The sequence below is a fragment of the Apiospora kogelbergensis genome (genome assembly GCF_038363985.1).
Source record: "Apiospora kogelbergensis strain CBS 113332 chromosome Unknown utg000001l_segment0_segment0, whole genome shotgun sequence".
NCBI lineage: Eukaryota > Fungi > Ascomycota > Sordariomycetes > Amphisphaeriales > Apiosporaceae > Apiospora > Apiospora kogelbergensis.
Genome location: NW_027117418.1, coordinates 6,334,845 through 6,357,882, shown reverse-complemented (window position 1 = coordinate 6,357,882; position 23,038 = coordinate 6,334,845). Strand labels below are relative to the sequence as shown.

The 23,038-nt window shown below is 52.5% G+C and overlaps 6 protein-coding genes across 6 annotated transcripts; 4 read left to right on the top strand and 2 right to left on the bottom strand.

Annotated features, from left to right (window-relative positions):
- Positions 1–610: 610 nt before the first annotated feature.
- PG998_002045 (acyl-protein thioesterase) lies at positions 611–1,459 on the bottom strand (the record flags this gene model as incomplete). Its single annotated transcript, XM_066868863.1, has 1 exon — positions 611–1,459. The coding sequence occupies one exon, from the start codon at positions 1,457–1,459 to the stop codon at positions 611–613; it is 849 nt and encodes a 282-aa protein (XP_066737278.1).
- A 3,134-nt stretch (positions 1,460–4,593) lies between these two features.
- On the top strand, positions 4,594–9,205 carry PG998_002044 (uncharacterized protein; the record flags this gene model as incomplete). The annotated part of the gene is made up of 4 exons (XM_066868862.1): positions 4,594–5,424; positions 5,473–5,762; positions 5,822–5,964; positions 6,021–9,205. 4 exons carry the CDS (start codon positions 4,594–4,596, stop codon positions 9,203–9,205), a joined length of 4,449 nt encoding a protein of 1,482 aa, XP_066737277.1.
- Positions 9,206–10,975: 1,770 nt separating this feature from the next.
- PG998_002043 (uncharacterized protein) lies at positions 10,976–12,800 on the top strand (the record flags this gene model as incomplete). The annotated part of the gene is made up of 2 exons (XM_066868861.1): positions 10,976–11,284; positions 11,364–12,800. The coding sequence occupies 2 exons, from the start codon at positions 10,976–10,978 to the stop codon at positions 12,798–12,800; spliced, it is 1,746 nt and encodes a 581-aa protein (XP_066737276.1).
- Positions 12,801–13,700: 900 nt separating this feature from the next.
- Positions 13,701–15,867, bottom strand: PG998_002042 (putative amino acid transport protein GAP1; the record flags this gene model as incomplete). The annotated part of the gene is made up of 4 exons (XM_066868860.1): positions 13,701–14,778; positions 14,867–15,076; positions 15,134–15,341; positions 15,414–15,867. 4 exons carry the CDS (start codon positions 15,865–15,867, stop codon positions 13,701–13,703), a joined length of 1,950 nt encoding a protein of 649 aa, XP_066737275.1.
- A 1,468-nt stretch (positions 15,868–17,335) lies between these two features.
- Positions 17,336–18,523, top strand: PG998_002041 (dna repair rhp51; the record flags this gene model as incomplete). Its single annotated transcript, XM_066868859.1, has 3 exons — positions 17,336–17,422; positions 17,483–17,630; positions 17,712–18,523. 3 exons carry the CDS (start codon positions 17,336–17,338, stop codon positions 18,521–18,523), a joined length of 1,047 nt encoding a protein of 348 aa, XP_066737274.1.
- Positions 18,524–19,128: 605 nt separating this feature from the next.
- On the top strand, positions 19,129–22,735 carry PG998_002040 (uncharacterized protein; the record flags this gene model as incomplete). Its single annotated transcript, XM_066868858.1, has 4 exons — positions 19,129–19,756; positions 19,810–21,155; positions 21,218–21,845; positions 21,900–22,735. 4 exons carry the CDS (start codon positions 19,129–19,131, stop codon positions 22,733–22,735), a joined length of 3,438 nt encoding a protein of 1,145 aa, XP_066737273.1.
- Between the last annotated feature and the right edge of the window lie 303 nt (positions 22,736–23,038).

The window sequence follows — 23,038 nt, the reverse complement described above, 5'->3', positions numbered from 1 at the left end:
ATTATCATGGTACTTGTACAATTTCGAAAGTCCAGGGCAAATTAGCGTGTTAAGGCGGGGGAGGGGTCAGTCAGTCATTTGGGATTCACTGGGTCGCACCTGGCAACGCGCCCGAATTTCTCCTTAGCTCACCAGCTATAGGTTTTGGCCAAATTACCAGGGAGGGAGTCAGGAAAGGAGAACGGATGGCGGCCGCAGCCATTCATCACTTGTCTTTCTCATAGACGATGCACATTCCCAGGAATTCCAGACAAGAATGCACTCACTGTTGGGTTGGCAGTCGGTCGAGCTGCATCTGGCGCGTAACCTTTTTGTTCATGCAGGGGGGAACGTTACCGGCGCTTACTGCCTGTTACCAGATTTTGGTAGTTTATGATAAATTAGCACGTGACAATGTATTTGCCCACTTGTGAACGAATTATGCAATGAGACCAGACTTGCATATGTGCAACCATCTATCTACAATCAGAAGTGAGAAGTAGCCTTCCACTGCCTGCTATCCTGACACAGTGGCGAGGGAGGCGATTTTAAGTCTCGTCCATCAAATGTCTAGGGTGTTAAGGAGAGGCTCATGTGGTCCAGAAGACATGCCGTAGTCCATGCAGGTGTTCTAAGACATGTCCATCGCATCGGGCAAGGGCTGGATCTGCGCTCCGGTGTCTGTGTCCGACTTATTCTTTGGTGTGGGGAGTACAGCACTCAGAAACTGTATAACATCGTCCATCCCGGCTGGCGAGTTGAACCAGTGCCCCCCCTGGGGGTATTCTCTCCATGCGACCTGTGCCCCGAATTTCCGCAGCGCATCTCGCAAATTCCTGCCGCCGTCTACCAATACGGTGGCATCATCAACGCAATGTTCCAGCAGTACGGGGGTATTGCGGATGGCCTCATCGTGGTCAGGGGTGCCTTCCAGACTCAGCACCTTCCTTGTCTCCGGGAGTGACCTCCCGGGAAAAGGCATCCGGCAGGAGAAGCCGAGAAACGCACCTAGGCGGCGCGTGCCGTTTTTGCCGCCTGTATACGGAGGCGGAGGTGGGTTCAGGTTTAGGAGTGTGTGTACGTTGGTTGCGGCGCCTTGGCTGATCCCGGCCAACACAAGGAGATCCCACCGGCCGCCCAAGAGGGCCGCCTCACGGTCCAGAACAGCCCGCAAGCCCGTGACACTTTCCCGTAGGCCGATGGCTTGCAGCCCCTCTTTCTCCGCGAAGTCATTGGTGTTCCATATGTCGAACCACTGCGTCATGGCCTGTCCGGGAAACGCTGCGCATTCTCGCAGCTTGGCCTGCGGAAAGACCCAGCGGAACGAGGGGAAGGACTCCAGAAGCGTCCTGTTGCGTGAGTCTCGGGAGTGATGTAGTGATTGTACGAAGCTGTGGGCATGGTCTCCGCGGCCATGCAAAAACACTACCGTATGTGTGTGAGGGGCCGTAGGGGTGATTATGTCAAAGGGAAGGTCCATTATAAACTTTGATGACAGAGTGAAAATTTGCTAGTGATACTAATTGATTACCGTAAATCAAATTGAGTGGTTGGGGATTCTTAGGATAGAATATGAACGAGGATAGCAAGAGAATTGGCACCTTTATAATTATAGCTCATCAGATATCGGATGTTGTGTTTGCAAGCCGGCTGGCGGCTAATTGGGTGGCATCCTGCTGCTGCCTGCGGTGTGCTGTGAGGTCCGCCAAATAGTTGTTTAGCTGGAATATATTTGGTACCCGGGTCATTGAAATTGCCCGGCTACAGTACAAGTCATTTTCTCTCGTTGCTTTTGGCCTCCCGCGTCCATTGTTAAATGTACATATCGGTCGGTGTAAGATAGATTTGAACTCAGAGGTTATAGGTATGGGCTGGCATGACATCGCACAGATATTGCGTATTACCTAGATATAATCACCTTCCTCGCAGCTTCTCTTCTCCACTTAGAACTCTTTCGACAATTCCTGTAAGCTTCCAGCCCCTAGTTCCATCCGGCCTGGTGACTTGATCGACCGGTAGATTTCGTGTGTTCAAATCCGCATGTGTAAAGACAACTTTGTGCCCTCTACGACTTGGCTCATCCGGATTACATAGCTGCTGGTTAAAGCTCGCCTCATCCACAAACGGTCCTACGGGGTTCTCATCGTGGATGCGAGTTTCGGTGCAAGGCCCCCCAAGAGTATTGCAAATGGCATACTCTGGGCCAACAGTCTTTGGAATGGCTCGAAGTTGGGTCAGGTAGTCCTGCATTTCAGCAACGAAACCGGCGGCGTCATCATCCGATAGCATTTCCCGACTTTTGGAAAGTGTAAAGCCAGGTACACGAGTTATAAGGAGGTACATGCCGCGACTGTAGAAACCGTTTTCGGTCTCGGTTGGTTTAGACACCAAGTCTAGCGGTCATAGAACAGGAATTGAAGCGTACTGGAGAACCAACCGCAGGGCATTGAACTCGTTATGTAAGCCATCGGGGCTACCCAAGGACTTAAGATACAGCCTAAATGGGAGCCTTTGAACGTCAGGGGAACTGGACAGTCAGTCCATACATGCGACGTCCTATTCTTTTGACCAGTTTATAAGTCGCTATCCGGTCCCTAGCTGACACCATGCGCTAAGCGATGAGGCAGGTGTCGCCAAAGAGTCCCAGAAAGGAGAAGCCGCGGCTTTGACTGGGTCGCTGATTTGTAATTTGTTGATTTGCTAGAACGGCCGAAGGGTCTTTCCTGGTCCGGTTGTTCAAGGATGCATTTTTACAAACTTCGAGCCATCGAACACTCTGAGCAAGTCGCGCGTATGTTCCCAGGAACTGTGCATCGACTTTGGTGGTTCCCAATCAAGAATTATCACCTAGGAGCGGATAGGAACCGTCGGTGTCAATAGGGTTGGCCAAGCTGCCAATATATACTGGTTGGATCTCGTACTATTCGGTGCCGTATTAGCAAAGGTGAAATATGTATACGAATATGAATAACCCACCTCGACCATCGACGGCTATAGTAGATTCAGCCTCAAAAGCCCCTGGGAAAACGCAAAGGCGGCTGATGTCCTGACTAGCCATTGATTCTCATATGGGCTCATAACCTCGGGTTTTCGAGCATCATCATCAAGCCACCAGTCACGATATGGTGGAGTGAAGAAAGCGCCGAGTATATCGAATATCCGGGCCTAAGAGGGCGTAAATGATACCGCGGTGTGATGAATTGTGAGCGTCTAGATCATTACACGTACCTCAGGGTCAGCCAAACGAGAGGGCACTGGAAGGATTGGAACAATGGCCAGTAGATCCCAGAGATGGCCTGCCTTCCCAGTAATGCAACACTGAAATCCATCCCGCTTGGTGATTGCGATCTTAGCAGAAGAGTCCAGCGCTGGCGACTGCGAACCGTAAAGAGAGATTGGGATGTTCGTTAGTACCATCAGATATTGGAAGAGAATGCACTAAACATAGAGGCCACACAAGATTCGACAATATAGGTCCAGTCGGAAACGAGGGAAAGAAGATTGGCAATCGGAACACCACTAGCATGACATGTTTCTCGTACATGTTCGGCGGCCAGAGTTGGGTTGAGGGCCTCGGTGACAAAGCATGTAAGCAACGGGCCCAATGGATGAGACAAGCTGGCGTTGCCAATGAGCGCTAAGACGTCTCGCACAGCAGAATAATCGATGTAACAGCGCAGGTATCTGCCTACTCCTTCTTTTGATCAATGTGATAGTATAGGTGCAGAATAATGGTGTTGTTAACACAAGCATGTTCGACTCGAGCATAGTAACCAGAGTGGTCTGACTAATACATAAATGAATTTATGCAAAAGTGCTTTGGATTTATGCTATCCTCGATCGGGGTGGATCCTGCCCAACCAGCTGGGCCAGTCGGATCAACTTTCCACCCTGGGATGGACAAGTAACTTTTCCATCACAGACCAAATGCAATTCAGCTGAGCTCACCACCGAACTACCGCGATTACCAAGACACCCTCCGAGAGCAAACGCAGACTACAATTGATCGCAAAGCACTCATGACCCCTTCAGCCTCCCAACGAGGTTTCTTGTGTTTCTGCCCAAAGAACTCTAGCCTGGCCGAATTGCTCCGCGTTCTTCAAGTTTGCTCTTATCGAAGCGTTGCCTCCCGTCGCAAGACAGTCCTTGACATGCACGTTTCCAGCCTCCACCTCTCCAAACAGTTTCTCTCATCGCTTCCGAACTCACCTCCCAAAGTAGAGAGGTGCACCCAAACACACAGTTGCTGGCTGTAGCAATAATCCCTTTGTTAGCCCTGCTAGCTTATCCACCAATTCTTCACTTTCTGCACGTCAAGTCGAGCCACGACTGTTTCATGTAACAAGTTGTGACTTGCCTTGCCGGCCTTTCCTGCACTTTCTTGGACTGCCAGACCAAACAGCGCTTTTGCCTTTATGACAAGTGTTTATTGAGGTATTCTCGGTTGTGTATATTTTATCACACCGCTCCATCAGTCTGTCTTCTGCGGCATAAAACCATTGGCTATTGCTACCAGTGAGCTTGGCATCTCGTTCGGTGTCAAGCTCAAGAGAAGTTTGGTTTGTTTGAGTCGTCCTCAGGCACTGGCAGGTATAAGAGGCGACAGGAAGCGAAATGGCTGGCACCGGCGAGCAAGCGTCATTGGACGTTGTTGTCCCTGCTCCTCTTAATGCGGAAAGAGCGTATGAGTCAATAGCCACGGAACTCATTGACGACGTCGGAAAGCCAGATGATGCTTCCAGCCCTGGTATTCAAATGCCATCTGTTTCGGAGGTCAGGGGGCTCATCTCTGATCAATACAAGATGACCGATGCTGTTGGCACCACATCACCTGCTGTCGTGAACCACTCAAGTGAAGCCAATCTGGAACTACGGAAACGGAAGTCATCTTACGATGAGCATGCTGCCCCGACCGCAAAACAGACGACAAAAAGGGCCAGGGTGGAAGGAACCTTGGCCGGCACTCTGCCAAAACGGGTAGCATCTTCAGTATGTCCAGGAAGTGATAGATCGCTGCTGCCTGCAGAAATCTGGCAGCATATTTTCACGTTCGTCTCTCCCAGAGAACTGGGTAAACTCCTATTGACCAACAGAGCCTTCCACTCCTACCTAAACCCTTCATTCCCTGTGAATGAGCACGCAGCCCACCGCCCTTCGGTGACGAGCGAAGGCCCTCTTTCCATGTTAAAACCGGATGTGATTTGGCAAACAGCAAGAAGGCGATTCTGGCCTAGGATGCCTGCCCCTCTGAGGAACCATACAGAACTACAGATGTGGAGGCTTGCTTGTTGCAAGAAGTGCGAATTTTGTGATAAGCGTGGGCTACCAAGTCCAGTCGCCCCAAACCACAAGACACGCTCCGGCCCAGGGGCGCATGGGGTTAGCATTATATGGCCTTTTGCAGTGAGCTCTTGTGGCCATTGCCTTCTTGAAACGTCTCTCAAGGTGCGTATCGCCTGCCATTGCAAAGTCTAGGCCTAACATTCATCACAGGAGATTGACTTACTTCTATCTTCGACGCCCTCTCTCATTATACCTGCGCTGCCTTCGGTTTTGCTTACTGAAGACACAAACGTATTGTCGCCAGGAGCGCTTCAAAGTGGCCATGGCTACAATGACGTGAAATTCACTAAGTTGTTTTATAAGAAACATGTCGAAGACCTCAAAGAGGAATTCACCACTGTGAAAGCTATGGGCCTGGCTACTGCGGAAGAATGGATAAAGGGTCTCGAGAATAGAGGCAAAGAGCTTCGTGGTGACGCAGGTCGATGGGAGAAATGGGAGTCTGCCGGGGGATTTCGCAAATGCGGAAGACACAAGCCGAATCCCCACACGACACAAGTCATGATGGCGCACCCTTGGGGGCACCAAACAAACTATCCCATGATGGAAAAGCCCTGTCATCAGCTGGCGCGTCTATTCCAGTTTTTACTACAGCGCCAGCAAATACACATGTAAAACCTACTACACCGCATTTGGCCCATAGTAAGTCGATTGCAACTGCTAAAGCTGGCCTTGACCACTGCTTACCTGTGAATTAGATCAAGATCCTCTTTCTCGCCCTGTGCCGAATCGTTCTAAGACCCAGGAAGAGATCCTAGAAATGAAGGCGACCCGGCGGCTTGGGATAGAACGCAGGGCTGCACTTCTTGACCCTCCTCTTCTATCAAGCGTCTTAGCACACATACCTGCCTTCCAGGCAGCTCTCCAAATTGTCCAGCCCCTAGATGACAACGCGTGGGATCTTTTGAAACCGCGCTTGCTGGCCCAACGTGGGGATGCAGAGATACGAAGCTCACAAGACCACAAGCTCGCCGCCAGTTTGAGAGATGCCCGAGTAAAGGCGGAAGATCGATGTGAAGCCAATGGGACGCATCATGAATTGAAAGAACTTGCGGACAAGGACTGGGATGATGCTCAAGCACCTCTACGAGCGAAGATCTCGGAGTACGCTGACGAAACCATCAAGGATGCCTGGCGTAATGGCCACAAAGTTGAGAAGGACAGTTGCCCAAAGTTTGCTGCCGACGTTCTATTATACGTACGGAAGAGATTCTATGCAGAGGTGGCCAAGGACATGGCTGCTGCTCGTATTGCTGGCCGAGAACCGCCATGTGATGCGCCTGACGAACCCTTTACTCAAAAATTGACCCTGGAGAATATGAAGTGGCTCTTCGAAGTGAAGATCAAGCCACTTACGGAATCATATCGAAAGGAGCTATTTCTCTGCAACGGATGCGACGGGAACTCGAAGGCATACGGGTTTGAAGGAGTCATTCAGCACTATGCCGCCAAACACACGAGCTCCCTGAGTCTAGGAAACATCGTTGTCTATTGGCGATCGGAATGGCCCGAAACCCCTCCCTTTCACCCTGATCCTCTTTCGAAGTATACACAACTTGCGACCAGCGTGCCTATCTCATACTCAGGAATCTATCAGCAACAATATATGTCGCACCCACCAACTCATACCCTCCTTCAACCCCATCAGTTTCCTCATCATGGTGCTCTCGGCTACGGTGCTCCTTCATATCGACCTGAATATGGAAATCAGCATCACTCATATTATCCTCAATACCCACCGCCTCAACCACCATTTTCCACCCCGCCATCTTATAGCCCGTCCTATCATGCCTCCTTCGAGCGGCCAGAAGCACATCAACCATCTATGCCGGTTCATATGGCATCGTCTTATCAGCAACAGCAATATTTCCCTATTCCATACGAGCACCACATCACAGCGTATCAGAGAAACCATATTGACTATGGACTCTATTCCGAAGACAAGATCCATGCGCAGCTTGATGATTTGGCCTTCAATTCGCGCGATGTCTGGATGGCTTTGGCGAGTATGAAGGATCTACCGGGAAATGTCCGGGTTGCTATCATCATCTTTCATTTGACGAAGCGATACAGACAACGTTTTTCCGAGAGTCCTCCATTGGCAATGTTCATCGACGGGCTCTCGAACAAGAAAGGCATGCGGCCTGTTCGCAATGTCAACGGTTTGAGCTGCAAGGCTTGCCACCTACGTCTTGGTGATGCAACTGAAATAGAGATGAGAACATTCTCGCTCCCGCAATTAGCGAATCATTTCCAACAAAGCCACATTGGCCCTTTCCAAAGTGCAGGCGCACCCTTTCTGGATTGGACAATCGACATGATATATGTTCCTAACCTGAGTAATTTACAAGCCATACCGGGAATGGATTCTCAGAAATGGGCACTTGCCACTGAAGCTTTTGCGGGAATCGGGGCATCGGCCTCTTGCCGCCAGGCTCAAGATGTACGTGAGACAGGCTCAGACTGGATTGGCAATAGAGGCTATTCTCCTACTCTCACTGGTATCCACCATGAGGGGTATGGTAATGCAGCCACGGCACCCTCTGCAACAGTTGATACAGGGTATCCTAATATCTCCAGTCAGTATGAGACAGGTTTGTGTCCGGAACACAGATATATTCCTATGCAAGCCGGACAGAGTCAGGAACAACAGCCCGTCGTATCACATCCGCCTCAATCCGGGTCACCGCCTAACCAGTTACCAGATTATGGAGCCAGGCCGTCCGTGACTCCCAATGAAGAGTTGCATGAGAGAGGCCGCGACCGAAAATCTAGTTCAAAAGAGAAGCGGAAGGGCTTCAACCACCATGATTTTAAGCGGACGGGCAATGTCAAATTCAAGGAAGTTACGATTAAGGTCGCAAGCAGCAGCCACGACGAAAGGGATGGAGAGGCTGAAGCCGAGGAGTCGCGCCAAGAGGAAGCCATTCGGGCAATGTGGGCTGCCGAACGTCGAGAAACTGCTCGTTTAGCCTCGACTTCTGAACCACATAAGGAGAAGAAGAGAAACAGGTCAAAGAGCAGAGGAGAAAGCCCAGTGACAAAGCGTGCCCCGAAAATGCCGTCTCCGCCATTGCCAATACAGACCAAGGCCCACGGGCGTTCGTTGCCTACATCTAGGCCGGTGAAGACGGAGCCTGGCGACGACCTATTTGCTGGCCTGGAGTCCCATTTGGACCAACAAGCTTGTTTAGACCCTGACGCGGCGGAGAGAGCGGCGACATATAACCGGCAACCTACTTGCAAACCGCATCATATGCGCGTTGGCCAACCTAGCGACTCGATAAGCCCTTCCAGTCCGACCATGAATTCAGGGCTGTCCTCATATGAACGAATATCACCACCGAGAGGTACCAGAGAAGGCGATCGTGTTGAGCTGATACACCATCGAGAGCAGAACTCACGGTCTCGCCAACGGCCTACAAATTATAATTCGCCAGCTTTGGCTCATAACTATAAAGAAGGTCGGATCATCGGGGCAGCTGCAACAGCACACGACTTGGCGATGAAACCGATGCACCATGATGGTACATTGCGAGGTTATTCGACGGAAGAGCGAGGTGACCAAGTCTTGCGCAATCTAAGCGCTAACGAACACGCGGAAGAATTGGGCATGCGTAGAGAACAGGCACGCGTCCAATACATCGAAACTTACGAACTAGTCAGAATGCGTGATGCCGATGGCGAGTATTTGATTCGCAGGCCGGTCAGACGCGAGAGGGATGCCACGGCATATGCCGGTCCGGCACGACTAAAGTACTTTGAAGGGGGATCTCCTAGCACCGCCTACCGACACGAGAATATGGTTTTCTCACCGGCTCACGAACCACCACCCGGAAGTGAGCGTATTTTGAGGCAACCTTCGCAAGGGGGGGTATCGTGAGCCTCAGCCCGTCCCCTACGAGGAGTATGATATCAGATTCGGCTCAGTACCACCTAATTCGGATGCATCTGTTCGGTATCGGTGAAGTCTATTGGTGCCCTGATGGTCGCCGCATCGTTAGCCAAGAGGGCCGGCATGAGCAGCGAGCACCGTATCCTCAGACGCGAATGCCACTAGGCGATAGGTGATAGGCTCAATGCTCATAATAGTATTAACCAGTTTTCAACATAGTCCACAGTGTGGCGAGCCAAAAGTCCAGGCTGGGAATATGGCTCGGGTACTGTGCATGCAATTTGGATGGTAGCCAGTAAACGCCCTAGCCCCGATGGCTGAAACAGCTGACCCTTGTCGCGGTGATGAAACACGCTGAAGTCGTGGGCCCGTTGCCTTCTTGGGGTACAGATGGTCTCCACGTATCGTGACCTGCGGGCACACGTGGGGTCTCAACGCTTGAGTCTTCTGATAGTCATAACATTGGAAGACCCTTCATTGGCCAAGCAGTACATACAGTAGGCGGTAGTAGTAAAGGATCCGAGGTGAAAGCGACGGCAGAGACATGGGAGGGCAGGATAGATCAGTCATAAACAAAAACGGTTCACGGGCTGAGAGGAGATACAGAGGGCACGGCTGATGATTGTCGCAGGCCATGCAAGTACGATATGCTTCAGCTCTACAAGAAGTCTGGCAAGTCTTACTCACCAGACTGACTAGTTCTTGGCTCATTGACGGCTGGCCAGACCAACCCCCTTTATCAGCCACTGGACGCGTCAATGTACCTTAGCAGTGCATGAATGATGCACATTTGCCTGCTCTGGGATTCCATCTGTTCTGCCTGCAGGGGGCCGCATTAACTTGACTGCATGTAAGCCAGTTTTTTCTTACCCTTCCTAGAAGCGGGGCCTAGTAGGTATCCGGCCCCCAGCCAAGTCCTCATAATCTTAAGTTGGAAAGATGCCACACAAATTCACAGCATCTATCTTCCGCAATAGGATTGGATCGTATGTAGGCAGATGGAGCATCTGTTGACATGGAGGCCAGATCGGGAAGGGAGAGGGAGAGAGAAAGCGCGAAAGCTACTTGCTTGCTTCTAGGGAGGACTGACCTGGATGAACAATGATAACAACAAGAAGAAGCGCGCGTCACCTGCACACACCAAAACTCATATAGAGAGCCAGACAACGAAAAGAGGCTGCCATGTGTAGATATGACAAACAGGGGGCAAGGAGTTTCCCTTCGCTCCTTCGGTCCTTACATAGCACGCAGGCCGCCAAACCCTACTGCCTACCTCACACTCACACGTAAAGACGGGAGGTGCATGTACCTACACTTACCCTGGCTACATACAGTATGTACATCTAAAGTAAACATTCCAATTCTTCTATACCTGCCGGGACACCACCCTTGACACCATTTCTTCTACACGTAGTCCTTGGACGGTTCATTCCTCCTTCTCTCTGTCCGCCATCACCATCCCACGACAAACGCCCGACAGCATACTCGTCTAGACTTGGAGACCTAGTTGCACCTTTCATCTTGCATTAGATCTAGATTGCAGGCTACTCGACCACATTAGATCAGCACTATCCAAGGTAGTGTGGCAGCAGTTCTGGAGTAGCGCACCCCGATTTATTTACCTATCTTATCCTCCGCCATCCCACCTCTGGCGCATTGCGCACCTCACAAACCGACCGCTGTCGCAAACACTCGCAACACTCTGGGGCCAAGCCGGTGTACGCCAACAGCAGCAGCAAGGCGAATACATACCCAACCATGTCTCTCCAAGGTGTCTACAAGCAGTTTCTTGCTGCCCCCAACTCCTCGCTGCTCGCAACCGACGCCGCGCTGCACTACATCACCACCACCACATCCTTCAAGGGCGCCGCCGAGATAATTAAGCATCTGAGCACCCAACGCAATCAAATCAAGAAGAAGAAGGAGGATGTTCTCACGGCCGTCGAGGCTGACAGTGTTGTTGCCATCGAGTTCGACACGGCCATCGAGTTCGTCATAAGCGGTGGCACCTATCTGCCTGGGCTCGATGACAACTTCCTGGCAGACCGCACTGTCAACCTACCTATTGTATGTCTTGGCATCATGCCTACCGTTTTTGGGGGGTGTTGCGGTCGACAGCTAACCAACCAACCAATTCGCCTTCTAGATGCACATAGTTACCTTTGACGCCGAGGGCAAGATTGTGCAGATCCGCCAAAGCTGGGACCAAGGAGCTATGCTGAAACAGGTTGATGTTATTGGGAAGACTGGACGCAACTGGCCCATTCGCGACAGCCAGGAGCAGATCAAGATGATCACCAACGCAACCAAATCGGTCAGCGCCGCCGCCTCATCCCAGGGGAAAGCTGATACTGCCGTGCGCTCCAGCGGCCCCTCCAACAGCTCGCCCCTCTTTGGAACTCGCGAAGAGAACACGCAGAATATCGCCTCGGTCATTTCTCCCAGAGGTGGGGTGAAGCCCAAGCAGCGCGGCTTCGACGAAATCTTGGGAGAAGAGCCAGCAGGGACTGCCGCCGCGTCGGTCGTTTCCCCTAGAGGCGGGGCCCGACCGTCACAGAGAAGCTTCCATGACATCGTTGCCGAAGAAAGCGACAACGACGAAGAAGGGTCCCCAAGCTCGGGCCGTGGTCGATCTAGATCACCGAGCAAAGTCATCGCCCCCAAAGCTGGAGGGGACAAGAAATTTCAGCCCAGTCGCTTGTTTGAGAGGGACGAGGAGTCTCAAGCGTCCAGGGAGGCTGAAGAGCATGCCCGTGGACGTTCCGAATCGCCTTTCAAATCCATTGCGCCAAAGGCTGGAGCGGACAAGAAATTCCAACCCAGCCGACTGTTTGAAACCAACGAGGACCAGGAGAACTCCGGAAAAGGCCCAGAGCTTTTCTACCGTCCCAATCCTAAAAGGTTCAACCATTTCGAATTCGGCGACGGCTCTGATGCCCCAGAACCATCAGAGAAGAGCGAGCCCAAGACTAGCAAAGCAAAGCACGGTAGCCAATGGTCTTTTGATGACTTCGTCACTCCCCAGAAGGTGGCGCCTACCCGAACTCTGCAAAGAATCAACCAGGACTCGCGCCATTGGGGCGCTGGCGATGACATAGCCGAGGAGGACGACCACCCTGCTCAGCAACGAACCCGCCCATCAGCAGAGGTTCATTTTGAAATGCAAGATGATGGCACCCCTGTTGCACCACGCCAGACCAAGCCCCGTGGTGTCGCTTCCAACGCTGGCTCAGGACTGTACAAGGACAAGATCATGGGCGAGGAAGACGACGACAATGCCGATTCGCAAGCCCTAGGTAACATCACCAACAACAAAAGCAGAAGCAAGAACTTCGCTTCTCAATTTGCCATGAGCGATAACTCGCCTGCTCAGAAAGAGAACCAGCCGGCTAAACCCTCCAACAAAGGCCATTCGACTTCCGAGGGAATCCGTATTGGTGGCGATGGCATGGGTGGTGCCAAAGGCACCAACCGCGATTGGATGTTTGGCGACGGTGGTGAGGAGGAATCCAAGCCAGCCCAGTCGATGCCCGGCCGGAAACAGGGAGCCAAATCAGGGGGTTCAGTTGGGATTTCTAGGTAAATCATCGATCTGGACGGACCAAACCACGTCGATGACGTCTCCCTTTTATTCTTTCATGGTGTTGCACACGTCTGATGGCACCCGATCACGAATCATCATCTTGTAAACAGAATGGAAACTGTATCTCTAGCTGTGTGCTAGTAGACTCGAGAGGTGTAAAGAGAAGAAGGCGACTGGAATGTATGTGCACGAGGGAAGCCGTGCACAGAAGTATTTGTATCTTAAGGTTGACGATGATTACGTGAACATGCCTTGCAGCTTTACGCGCACAGGCTTGTTCAATACCAAGGGATCTGGGGTCTTCTCGGGATGGGAGACAGAGAAAGGAAGACCGGTTGTATACCCCTCTGGATGGCAGATCACAATTTGTTTAAGTGTTCTGTTTATGCTAGTTTCTACGAATCGGTAGTATCTGTAGATCGCGTTTGAGGACAACCAAGATGGCCCCATACCAATATATCTGTATGTTTGTTGCTGCTTTGGCTTTCACCGCCCCAGATGACGAATAAACCTCTGCCTGGGTCTTTCCAGATCATCGCGATCTTGACGCTTCGACCACAAGAACCACTTCTCGGATGTCATGTCAGATCTTGAGAGTGTTCATGGTACAGTGGGAGATATTTGCACAGGCCATCAATTGTCCCTTTCCCGTGAGCGACTCCATTTGCCGTCCTTAAAAACACTCTACATAATACTACAAGGTACATTTATATGTATATGTATCCCAAATTCAGTTCCTATGGCGCCCTGCTGGACCGGATACCCCAGAATGAGCAGACCCCAATATTCCAAACCCCCTTTATCATGTTCTTTACCGACATCATCATTATATGAATGGTATAAATATGTATCCCCCCGCTTCGAATCTCAAACCATGGCCCCTTTACCCCTTTCTCGCAATCAACAGAGAAACTTGTACAGCTTCTTCCACTTGGGCCAACCGCTGCGCTCCTCCGCCTCCTGGGCCACAAGGATGGGCAGGTTGAAGTCGCGCCGCCCCGTATCGATATCGATGTCGCGGGTGCGGACGATGCCCGAGGCGCGGCGGAAGTAGAGGCGGTGGGCGCCGTAGAAGACCATGACGATGGGGACAGCCATGTACTGCAGGAAGAAATTCTCGGCGAGCTGGCGCGGCGTCTTGTCGCGCCAGCCGACAGGCCAGGCGCCGACCCAGAACTGAGTAACGAGCACCAGCAGATTGAAACCGAAGCCGAGCCAGGAGCCCCAGACGCCGCACTGGGAGCGGAACGCGAGCTCCGAAAGGCTGTGGCCCTGGTCGGCCCAGGCTCGGCGGAACCGAATGTGGGCCAAGCAGATGGAGGCCCAGGTGAACAGGCTCGAGAGCCCCGAGATGGCGAGCAGCCAGTCGAGCACCGTCGACTGGGCGCCGAGGTCCGCGAGGAAGGCCAGTAGGCCCATGGACGAGGTGACGAGGATGGCGACGAGGGGCCGGCCCTGGCGGTCGACGTACGACAGGATCTTGGGGGCCTGTTTCTGGTCGGCCAGGGCCGCGAGGGTGCGTGAGGACCCGAAGACGGACGAGTTGCCCACGGAGAGGACGGCGATAAGGATGACGACGTTCATGACCGAAGGCAGTATTTCGATGCCTGCGTTCTCGATGGCAATGACAAAGGGCGATGCCGCGGCCGTGGGCGTCTTGTCGCCGTCGTCAGCCTGCAACAGCCGCTCGTCGGTGTAGGGGACCAGCAAGCCCACCAGCGTCAGCGCTACGATGTAGAACAGGCTGATGCGCCAGAAGACCTGCTTGATCGCCGTGGGCAACGACTTGCGTGGGTTCATGGTCTCGGCGGCCGCGAGCCCCACGAGCTCCGTGCCCGCAAACGCGAAGGCAGCTTGCACGAACACGGTGCAGAGGCCCTTGAAGCCGTTGTGGAACGCGCCAGGGTAGTGCCAGTAGAGGACACCGATATAGCCTCCATTGGGGGTGCCGCCTATATTTAGGACAACGCCTAGTAGTCTGAACAACATAGAAGTTTAAGCATTCTGTTGCGTGAACGATTGACTTATAGCCCGGTACAAGCTGAGTAACCGACGAGGGAACTTACATAAAGCCAATTACAGCTATTACTTTGATAATAGCAAAAATGAACTCGGCTTCTCCATAGCCCTTTACACCGAAGAGGTTGATGAAGACAATTATAACAAGAAATATACTGACGAATATTGCTCTGTCAATATCCGGATTCCAGAATGATATTGTTATGGAAGCAGCAATGATCTCCAGGGGAAGGACAACCATCCACTGTAAAGCATAGCTTTTCTTTGGTCAGTAAATTCTATGATGTGACGATCTTGTCAGCCGGGAAACTCACTTCCACCCCATTGCAAAGCCCCATGATGGGTCGATGAACCGCGTAGAATACGCTGAAAATGAACCAGCCACCGGAAAAGCAACGGCCAGTTCACCGAGGGCTTGGACCGTAAAGTATAACATGGTGCCAACAAAAAGATAGGCGAGCAGTAGCGAGCCAGGTCCTCCCACTGCCAGTGATCTACCCGACGCCACAAAGAGACCGGTGCCTATGCCAATATGCCGAGTCAGCTAGCTGTGCCTCCAAACCCGATGTCCTGGAAACTTGAGGCAAGCCGTACCTATCGAGCCACCGATCGCGATCATTTGTAGATGTCTTCCCTTGAGTCTGCGCAAGAGACTGCTGTGCGCAGTCCCCAGTGCCGCCATGCGCATGTCATAAGAATGCGCCGAGAGGTGCCGCCCGTTGTGCGATGTCTGCTGCGTCAGAAGTGAGCCGGACTCGCCGGCCATGATTTCGGACATCGGGTCCTTGGGCGAGATGCGCTGGTTTGGGTCGCGCCGAAAGCCATCGGCCCAGGAGCGAAGGAAGCGCGGCGGCGCCGCCGTGGGGTGGTGGAGATGTTGTTGATGCATACCGCCCGGCGCGGTAGCAAACTCGCTATAGATGGGCTCCCGCATCGTGTCGTGGCCCCCCTGTGCGATCGACGAGGACATGTCCTCCTTGATGGGGAACAGCTTCAGCTCGATGTCGGGCTGGTTGTTGGGACTACCATTCTGGTTGGAGGACGGCATATTGTGTGCCGCGGTGCGCCGACAGCGGCGGCGGTGCGGCTGAGAAAGTCGTGGCGGCGGCGCAAGCGACTGTCCGCCCGCCGGTTCTAGCAAAGCAGGTAGCAATCAGATCAATGTGTAGAATGGTCGAATCTGTAGTAGTGTAGTCGGCCGTAACATCGGTCCAACCAACACGCTCGCGCGAGGGTGTGACGTCGAATAGTGTAAGTGCCAGCTTGAGGTAAGCGACCAAGACAATGAGCAAAGCGAATTGGGTGCCTAATGTTTCACTTCTCAAGGCACATTCACATTAGGACCGCTGCAGCAATTGCACCTCGTCGCTCACTGCGTTGTAGTGCCGATTGACACAAATGATAATGACAGTATGCCCTGTTCCCCACGGAGGAATGCTACTTGCAGGAGGTATGGTTTCTGTCGGATTCAATGGTGTGTTTGACTTCACGTAGCAAACGCGCATATAATTTCTGGTTGGAGAAGACTCTTGGGGGGCGGCAATCCATCATGTCACTTATCAAAACGAACCCCCCAACAGCTTCCTGTACTGGCGATCCCGCGATTCTGGCGATACATACCTCGCGGTAACTTATTGGAGGTCTCTTCCCACAAGCACAAGGGTGTCACAGGTCCCACTACCCACCCTGACTGCAACCCGAGACTGCAGGAGCTGTTCTCGGGGAATGTGGGGGTTGGGATGTCATCATGTTGATGCATATAAAGGCCACTTGAGAAACACTGTGAGCCATGGCAAGACCATACAGCCCCCGAGGTTCCCAGTGATATGCTGCCGGGCTTGGTGGCCCAATGGCGGGAGATACGTTGATGTACTTAGTCGCAGCCCATGAGGTCACCAACGATACATCCATCTGCCATCTGGACATCCGCCGGCGATAAGCACTCTGGAGCCGGTGGGGACTATGCCTAGGCCCCCTCCAGAGACTCGTACATATTTGTAAGGCAGGGCATGGATTGCAACCACCTGATCGCCTCTCGTTCCGGGAGTCTGGTCACTCCAGCCACCAGCCACACAGCCTGCAGGTACAGTTAGTTGATTCGCATGAGAGTAAATGGAGGAAATGCCATTTAGGAAGAGTTGAGGTTAGCTTGAAGTTAGCGGCTAGGGGGTGCTGGGTGCCTAGGGGCCCAACTTTCGTGCAGTTAGACCCGAAGACCCGAAAACCCGTACTGGAGGCCGTAGCCGTGCACAGCAGGCAGCGCCTGCCGCCTGCCGCCTGCCTTTAATGGGCAGAAGCCTAGCACGTGCCTTCGCGTCTTCAATCTTGTTGACTCGCCACCGAGTCGCGCTTGTTCCAACACGCCCCTCGACTTGTCCCTCCCAGTCTCGGACGTAATTATTCTTCAATCCTCTCGCACTCCCAACTTGAGCTTGCCCCAAGTAGTCTATCACTGGCCTTTCATATCATCAGACAGATCTTCGCATTGGAAGCAAAGACGCCTCGTAACACCCAAGATGTCGGAAGAGTACGAAGAAGCACAAAATGGGGACGACAGTGGCATGACCGGCCCCGGTGCACCCACGCCACTTTCGGCACTGGAGGTATGCATCATTCTTATCCAGCCAAATCGATATGTCCAAATACTGATTCAACCACAACAGGGCGTCGGCGGCCTCACAAAGCGTGATATCCAGCTGGTCACAGATGGCGGGTTTCAGACTGTTGAGTCCGTTGCTTACACGCCTAAGCGTGTCCTCGAGCAGATCAAGGGCATTTCTGAGCAGAAGGCCACCAAGATCTTGACTGAAGGTATGTCTCTGTGTTGAAAGCCCAGGGCCTCTTGCGACTCGTCTGATGGGCAAGAGAGCGACGTACTAATATGTGCCGTAGCCTCGAAGCTGGTGCCAATGGGATTCACAACAGCAACTGAGATGCATCAACGGAGAAGTGAGCTGATCTCCATCTCCACGGGCTCCAAGCAGCTCGATACCCTCTTAGCGGGTGGCGTCGAGACCGGATCAGTTACTGAGCTCTTTGGCGAGTTCCGTACCGGCAAGAGTCAAATTTGCCACACGCTGGCGGTTACCTGTCAGCTCCCCTTTGACATGGGCGGCGGCGAGGGCAAATGTCTCTACATTGACACCGAGGGTACTTTCCGACCTGTGCGCCTATTATCCGTTGCCAATCGGTTTGGCCTGAACGGCGAGGAGGTGCTTGACAATGTTGCCTACGCACGAGCCTACAATTCCGATCATCAGCTGCAACTTTTGACACAGGCATCGGCCATGATGTGCGAGACGCGCTTTTCACTCTTGATCGTAGATAGTGCTACTGCACTCTACCGAACGGATTTCCTGGGCAGAGGAGAACTGTCTTCTCGCCAGACGCACTTGGCCAAGTTCATGCGTACGCTGCAGAGACTCGCCGATGAGTTTGGCATTGCAGTCGTCATCACCAACCAGGTCGTGGCTCAAGTTGACGGTGGACCGAGTGCCATGTTCAATCCGGACCCAAAGAAGCCGATTGGAGGCAATATTATTGCTCATGCCTCGACTACCAGAATCAGCCTGAAGAAGGGCCGCGCAGAGACTCGTATAGCGAAGATCTACGACAGCCCTTGCTTGCCGGAAAGCGACTGTTTGTTTGCTATCCACGAGGATGGCATTGGCGACCCGGCCCCCAAGGACTTGGAAAAGGACTGAGCGGACACTTGGAGGCCATTGACGAAGATCTCTACTTGGCCAAGACGAATTCCAAGATGAAGTTACGACATGGGAGGGTGGAAGCATTATCAGCATGGCTTTTGGCGTTGGGTGATTAGATCTGCATTCTTGCATCTTTTGCTTTGAATCTTGCACCTTGTTTGGCTCTGTACAAGCCGGGTGGATTATAATATTTGATGGTCCTTTGCATTGTCCCTCCGTTGCCTATGCCAGTAACACGCCCGAGTGATTCACGAATGCTTTGTGATGTGAAGATTCTTGACGTCCATCGTTGGGTGTCGTTTGCTGGCTGGCTGGCTGGCTGGCTGGTCGCTGGACCCACTCGTCACTCATCACTCATCCAACTGCCAAGCCCGAGCCAGTCAGTGCCCAAGCTTGCACGCTTGCTGGTAGCATAGGCTAGTTAGCATGCAAACATTGGGGAAACAAACCCATTTGATAATTATTATTCTGAAAGCTCTCTGTCACCGCGTCTCGGATAACACAGCATCACCACCCGCGTCGACTATCGCAACCGCACTAGCACCACAGAAAACCACAGAATAAATTGCGCGCGGCCAGAGCGCAGCCTTGATGGGCTCGGCATGGCTTCCAGAGAGCTCTTGTATCTTCACAAGGAGACAAAACTGAATCTTGAAGCGCCTTCAAGCTTCTACCTCGTCGATGTTCAGCTCCCATCCGTGAACTCTCAACCCCGTCGCGGCCCCATCCGAGCCAACAACACCGAGGACGAGAAGCTTTTCCGAATCCGAAATTGCGCAACAGCGTCGTCCATCTATCACCGAAAGCACCATGCTGGTCCCAAGAGTTTCCTTTGGAGAGTGCTCGACGACAACACCGTGCTCAACCTGCGCGCCGCCGATGTTGGCAGGGCGAAGAAGGGCCCGGATGCAAACGTAGTTCTCAACCTCCGATTCCCGCATCCAATTCGCCCTTCTTGCGTCGCGTTTGCCGATCCGAAAGAACACGATGCCCTCACTATTTTCGTGGTTGACCGGACGAACCATCTCTACACCATAACTCTGCGACCCGACCATTTTCGCAAGCCATCAGCGTCAGAGTCTGGTCTCGCCGACTCGTGCAAGATATACACATCGTCCGGCTTCAGTTTCAAACACCCGCACAGGCTCACTGCTGTCAGCAACGATGTTCTTGTAGTATCAGTGCACGATGGCGGTAACATCCGACTGGACCGGAACAGAGCTCATGATGGTGAGTTTTCCGTAATGACTCCCGTTGATTTCCCACTGCTGATCCAAATATAGCTTCCAGCCATCCATGGAAAGAGACATTCTATAACTCCAAAGGGTGGACCCAAGGCTTCAAGAGCTTCCTGAAAGGCAGCTATACCGTCAAGTACGACGGCGTCAACATGGATCTTGCTGCAGCAACCTCGGTAGCTGTTTCCGATTTTGGCCTTAACAACAACAACATGTACATGTTCACGGTTTGCCTTGATCACCGGCTGCGCACCTGGGATCTTAAAACCGGCCAGATTCTTGAAGCAAGAGACTTGCTGGATGCCGAACGGAACCCTCAGGAAATCGGAAAATGGACTATCGATCCATCGCAAAGCAACCTGATTCAAATCGTCGGCACTACCGACGGCAAACGTACCTGTGTTACGTACTCTCCCATCGGTACCGGCGAGTTCAAATTTTGGAGCATCGAAGCCGACCAAGAAGGCTTGACGATCCGCGACCTGTTCCCACATACACGGCTTGTCCCGTCACCTCCCTCCGGTTCAGATGTGTGGACTGTTGCCGATTTCGTGGTCGCACAAGATGCATCGCGGGAGATACAGATCTGGGTCCTGTGGAAGAACAACATGAACCACCAAGTCCAGCATCTTGTATTCCTCCCCGAGGATGTGGAGGAGGCTTGGCCATCAGGTTGGACTGCCACTGTCCCTGACCGGACAAATCCTCGGGCACCAGAACATAATGCCTGTGACCCTACCGATATCTCGGAGAAATGGTTGCAATTATTACTGTATCCTGGCAGATTTACACGGGCCACGCTTGAAACCGCTCTTTCGATATATGAGCGTGGTCTCGGGTCCCGGAAAGACTCATCTTCGCGTGCTAGTCAGGGAATGGCCGAGGCCATATGCAGTGCTATTGCGTCAACTTCGGCACTGGATCGGAGCTCGTCGGGCGGCATGGATTATGAATCATTCCGGAACTCAAGCGATCAACAATGGCGATGGTTCTGCCGCTTGGTTTTAGAACTCGATAAACAGCGTGGGGAGGCCTTGGCATTGGCATTTGATGCCGACTCGGACCTGACCTGGGTGGTCTGCGCCGATAGCTTGTCTGCTATAAGGGAATGCAACCAGCTGGAGCAGATCTCTCATAATCCTACGGCTAGCTACGAAGGACTGGACAATGTCGCCACCCTTGTCACCACTGGCCTGACCTTCTTTGACGGTTTTTCTGATAGCATGCGCGACATATGCCACTCGGTACTTCGCTCAGAACTGTTCGAGGACTCGCCCAAGACCGATCGCGAGCGGATTCAATACTTTTCAGACAAAGCCGGATTCTGGCGGCAGACCTCCGACGAGGACTGTGCCGTCGTCACCGATGCCTTCGGACAAACCTTCCAGGCGGTGGTCCCTGACTTGTATCAGAAGCTTTCGGAGCTTATGGACCCCCTGCGGAGACCATGCAGGATAGCCAGGCGCCTTTGACTGAATTTGGACGAAAGATGGCTGTGAGAGCAGTACAACAGATGGCAGAGCTGCGATGGAACATCTGCTTCAGCCAATTGATTCTACTAGTTCATATGGAGTTTGAGTTTGATAACCCCGAAGACGCCTTGAGCAGAAGATTGGATATAGGCACAGTCTACCGCTATTTGATTAGATGCCTGCGGAGGCTTGAACTAATCCGATGGCTCGCGAAAACACAGATTACGGTGCCGCTGGCAAAGACGGAGAGATCAAACTCCGTGGGAAGCTCGCCAGCTGCTGCGAAGCGCCCAGGGGAAGACACCCAGGCTATCACGACATTAGAATGGACCACGGGCCACCTGCTCGAAGTTCCAGACATGGGTTCCATCTCCCTTGGCATCACAGATATCGCTTCCAATTTCTGTACCTCGGACAGCAGCATTGACATCCCGCCGCAGAATCTGCAGTGCGCCCTTTTGGTCCAGAGCAGGTCTGATTTGGCCTCAGAGCTGGCTCCATTCTCAGAACTCGATCCCTTTTCTACCTATGTGCAAGGACGAGTCCACCTTGCGCAAAGGGACTTTACCACAGCTGCCATCTACTTTAAGAAAGCAGCCTATGGTCTCAGTAAGGCTTCTCAACTGGTATCTTCCAATCATTTGCTAACCATTACCATTGCAGGTGTTACTCGAAAGCATGCAAACAAGCAAAGTAGTGGCTTGCTTGACGATACGGAGTGGCGACTATTCTACTCAGGCCTCCCACGATACTATTGTCACATCGTATCCCTTTTTGAGAGACAGAAGGCACACTCATACGTTGTGGAGTTTGCTCGGCTAGCACTTGAATTTGTCAATGCGAAGACGCCAGATGCCGACTCGGTGCGAACCGAAATCCAAAGCCGCTTGTTCAGCGGCTCCATCGGCGTTTCGCAATTCGACTTGGCACATTCCACGCTGGTGGCCATGTCTGATCATGCCATACAGCACTCGTGTCTGCGAACGCTCATCCAGAAGATGTGTGACAACCTGCACAATGCCGAGCTCGTCCAGCTGCCTTTCCCCAACCTGGAGAACGCGGTAGACGATATCCTCGCCCAGAAGTGCCAGTCCACCCAAGACGTCGTTACTGGAGTGCCCTACCATCAAATTCTCTACGCGTGGCGCATCAAGCGCAACGATTACCGTGGGGCAGCCGCCATCCTCTTGGACCGTATCCACAAGCTACAACAGCTCGGCGAGTCCGATGAACAAAATGGTGACGACGTTCTTGACACGGCCGTGACGAGACAGTATCTCATGCTGATCAATGTCCTGAGCTGCGTGGACCACAAGCAGGCGTGGATCGCGACAGAGGAGCCGTTGTCCAAGGACCAAGCTGCAAATGGAACGCCGAGGAGGAAGGTAGTGACATTGGCGGACATCCGCAGCAAGTACCAGGCGGAGCTGGATCGCGTTGCTGCCATACAGAACAACCAGTTCGGGTTTGCTGCAGGGGACGAGATGGATGTTTTGTGATGAGAATGAGGCAGAAAACGAAATAGACAGAGAGAGAGAGACAGAGAGAGGGAGAGGGAGAGAGAAAGGCCGGGTTCTTGCAGGCGGATCTGTAGAGATGATGTATAGTAGCAAAAACGTCGTTGCTGATTAATGATATCTTTCCGGTGGTCTTCAAAAGGTGATGGACTAAGTCTGGTCTCTTGGCTTTTCCGGATAATGTAAAGACGAAAGCAGAAAAGTAGCGAGGGGTTATTACTGAGGGCTGAATGATGCATCATGATTTGAATATGGTCCGTAATTTTATTACAAGAGTGCCTCTAA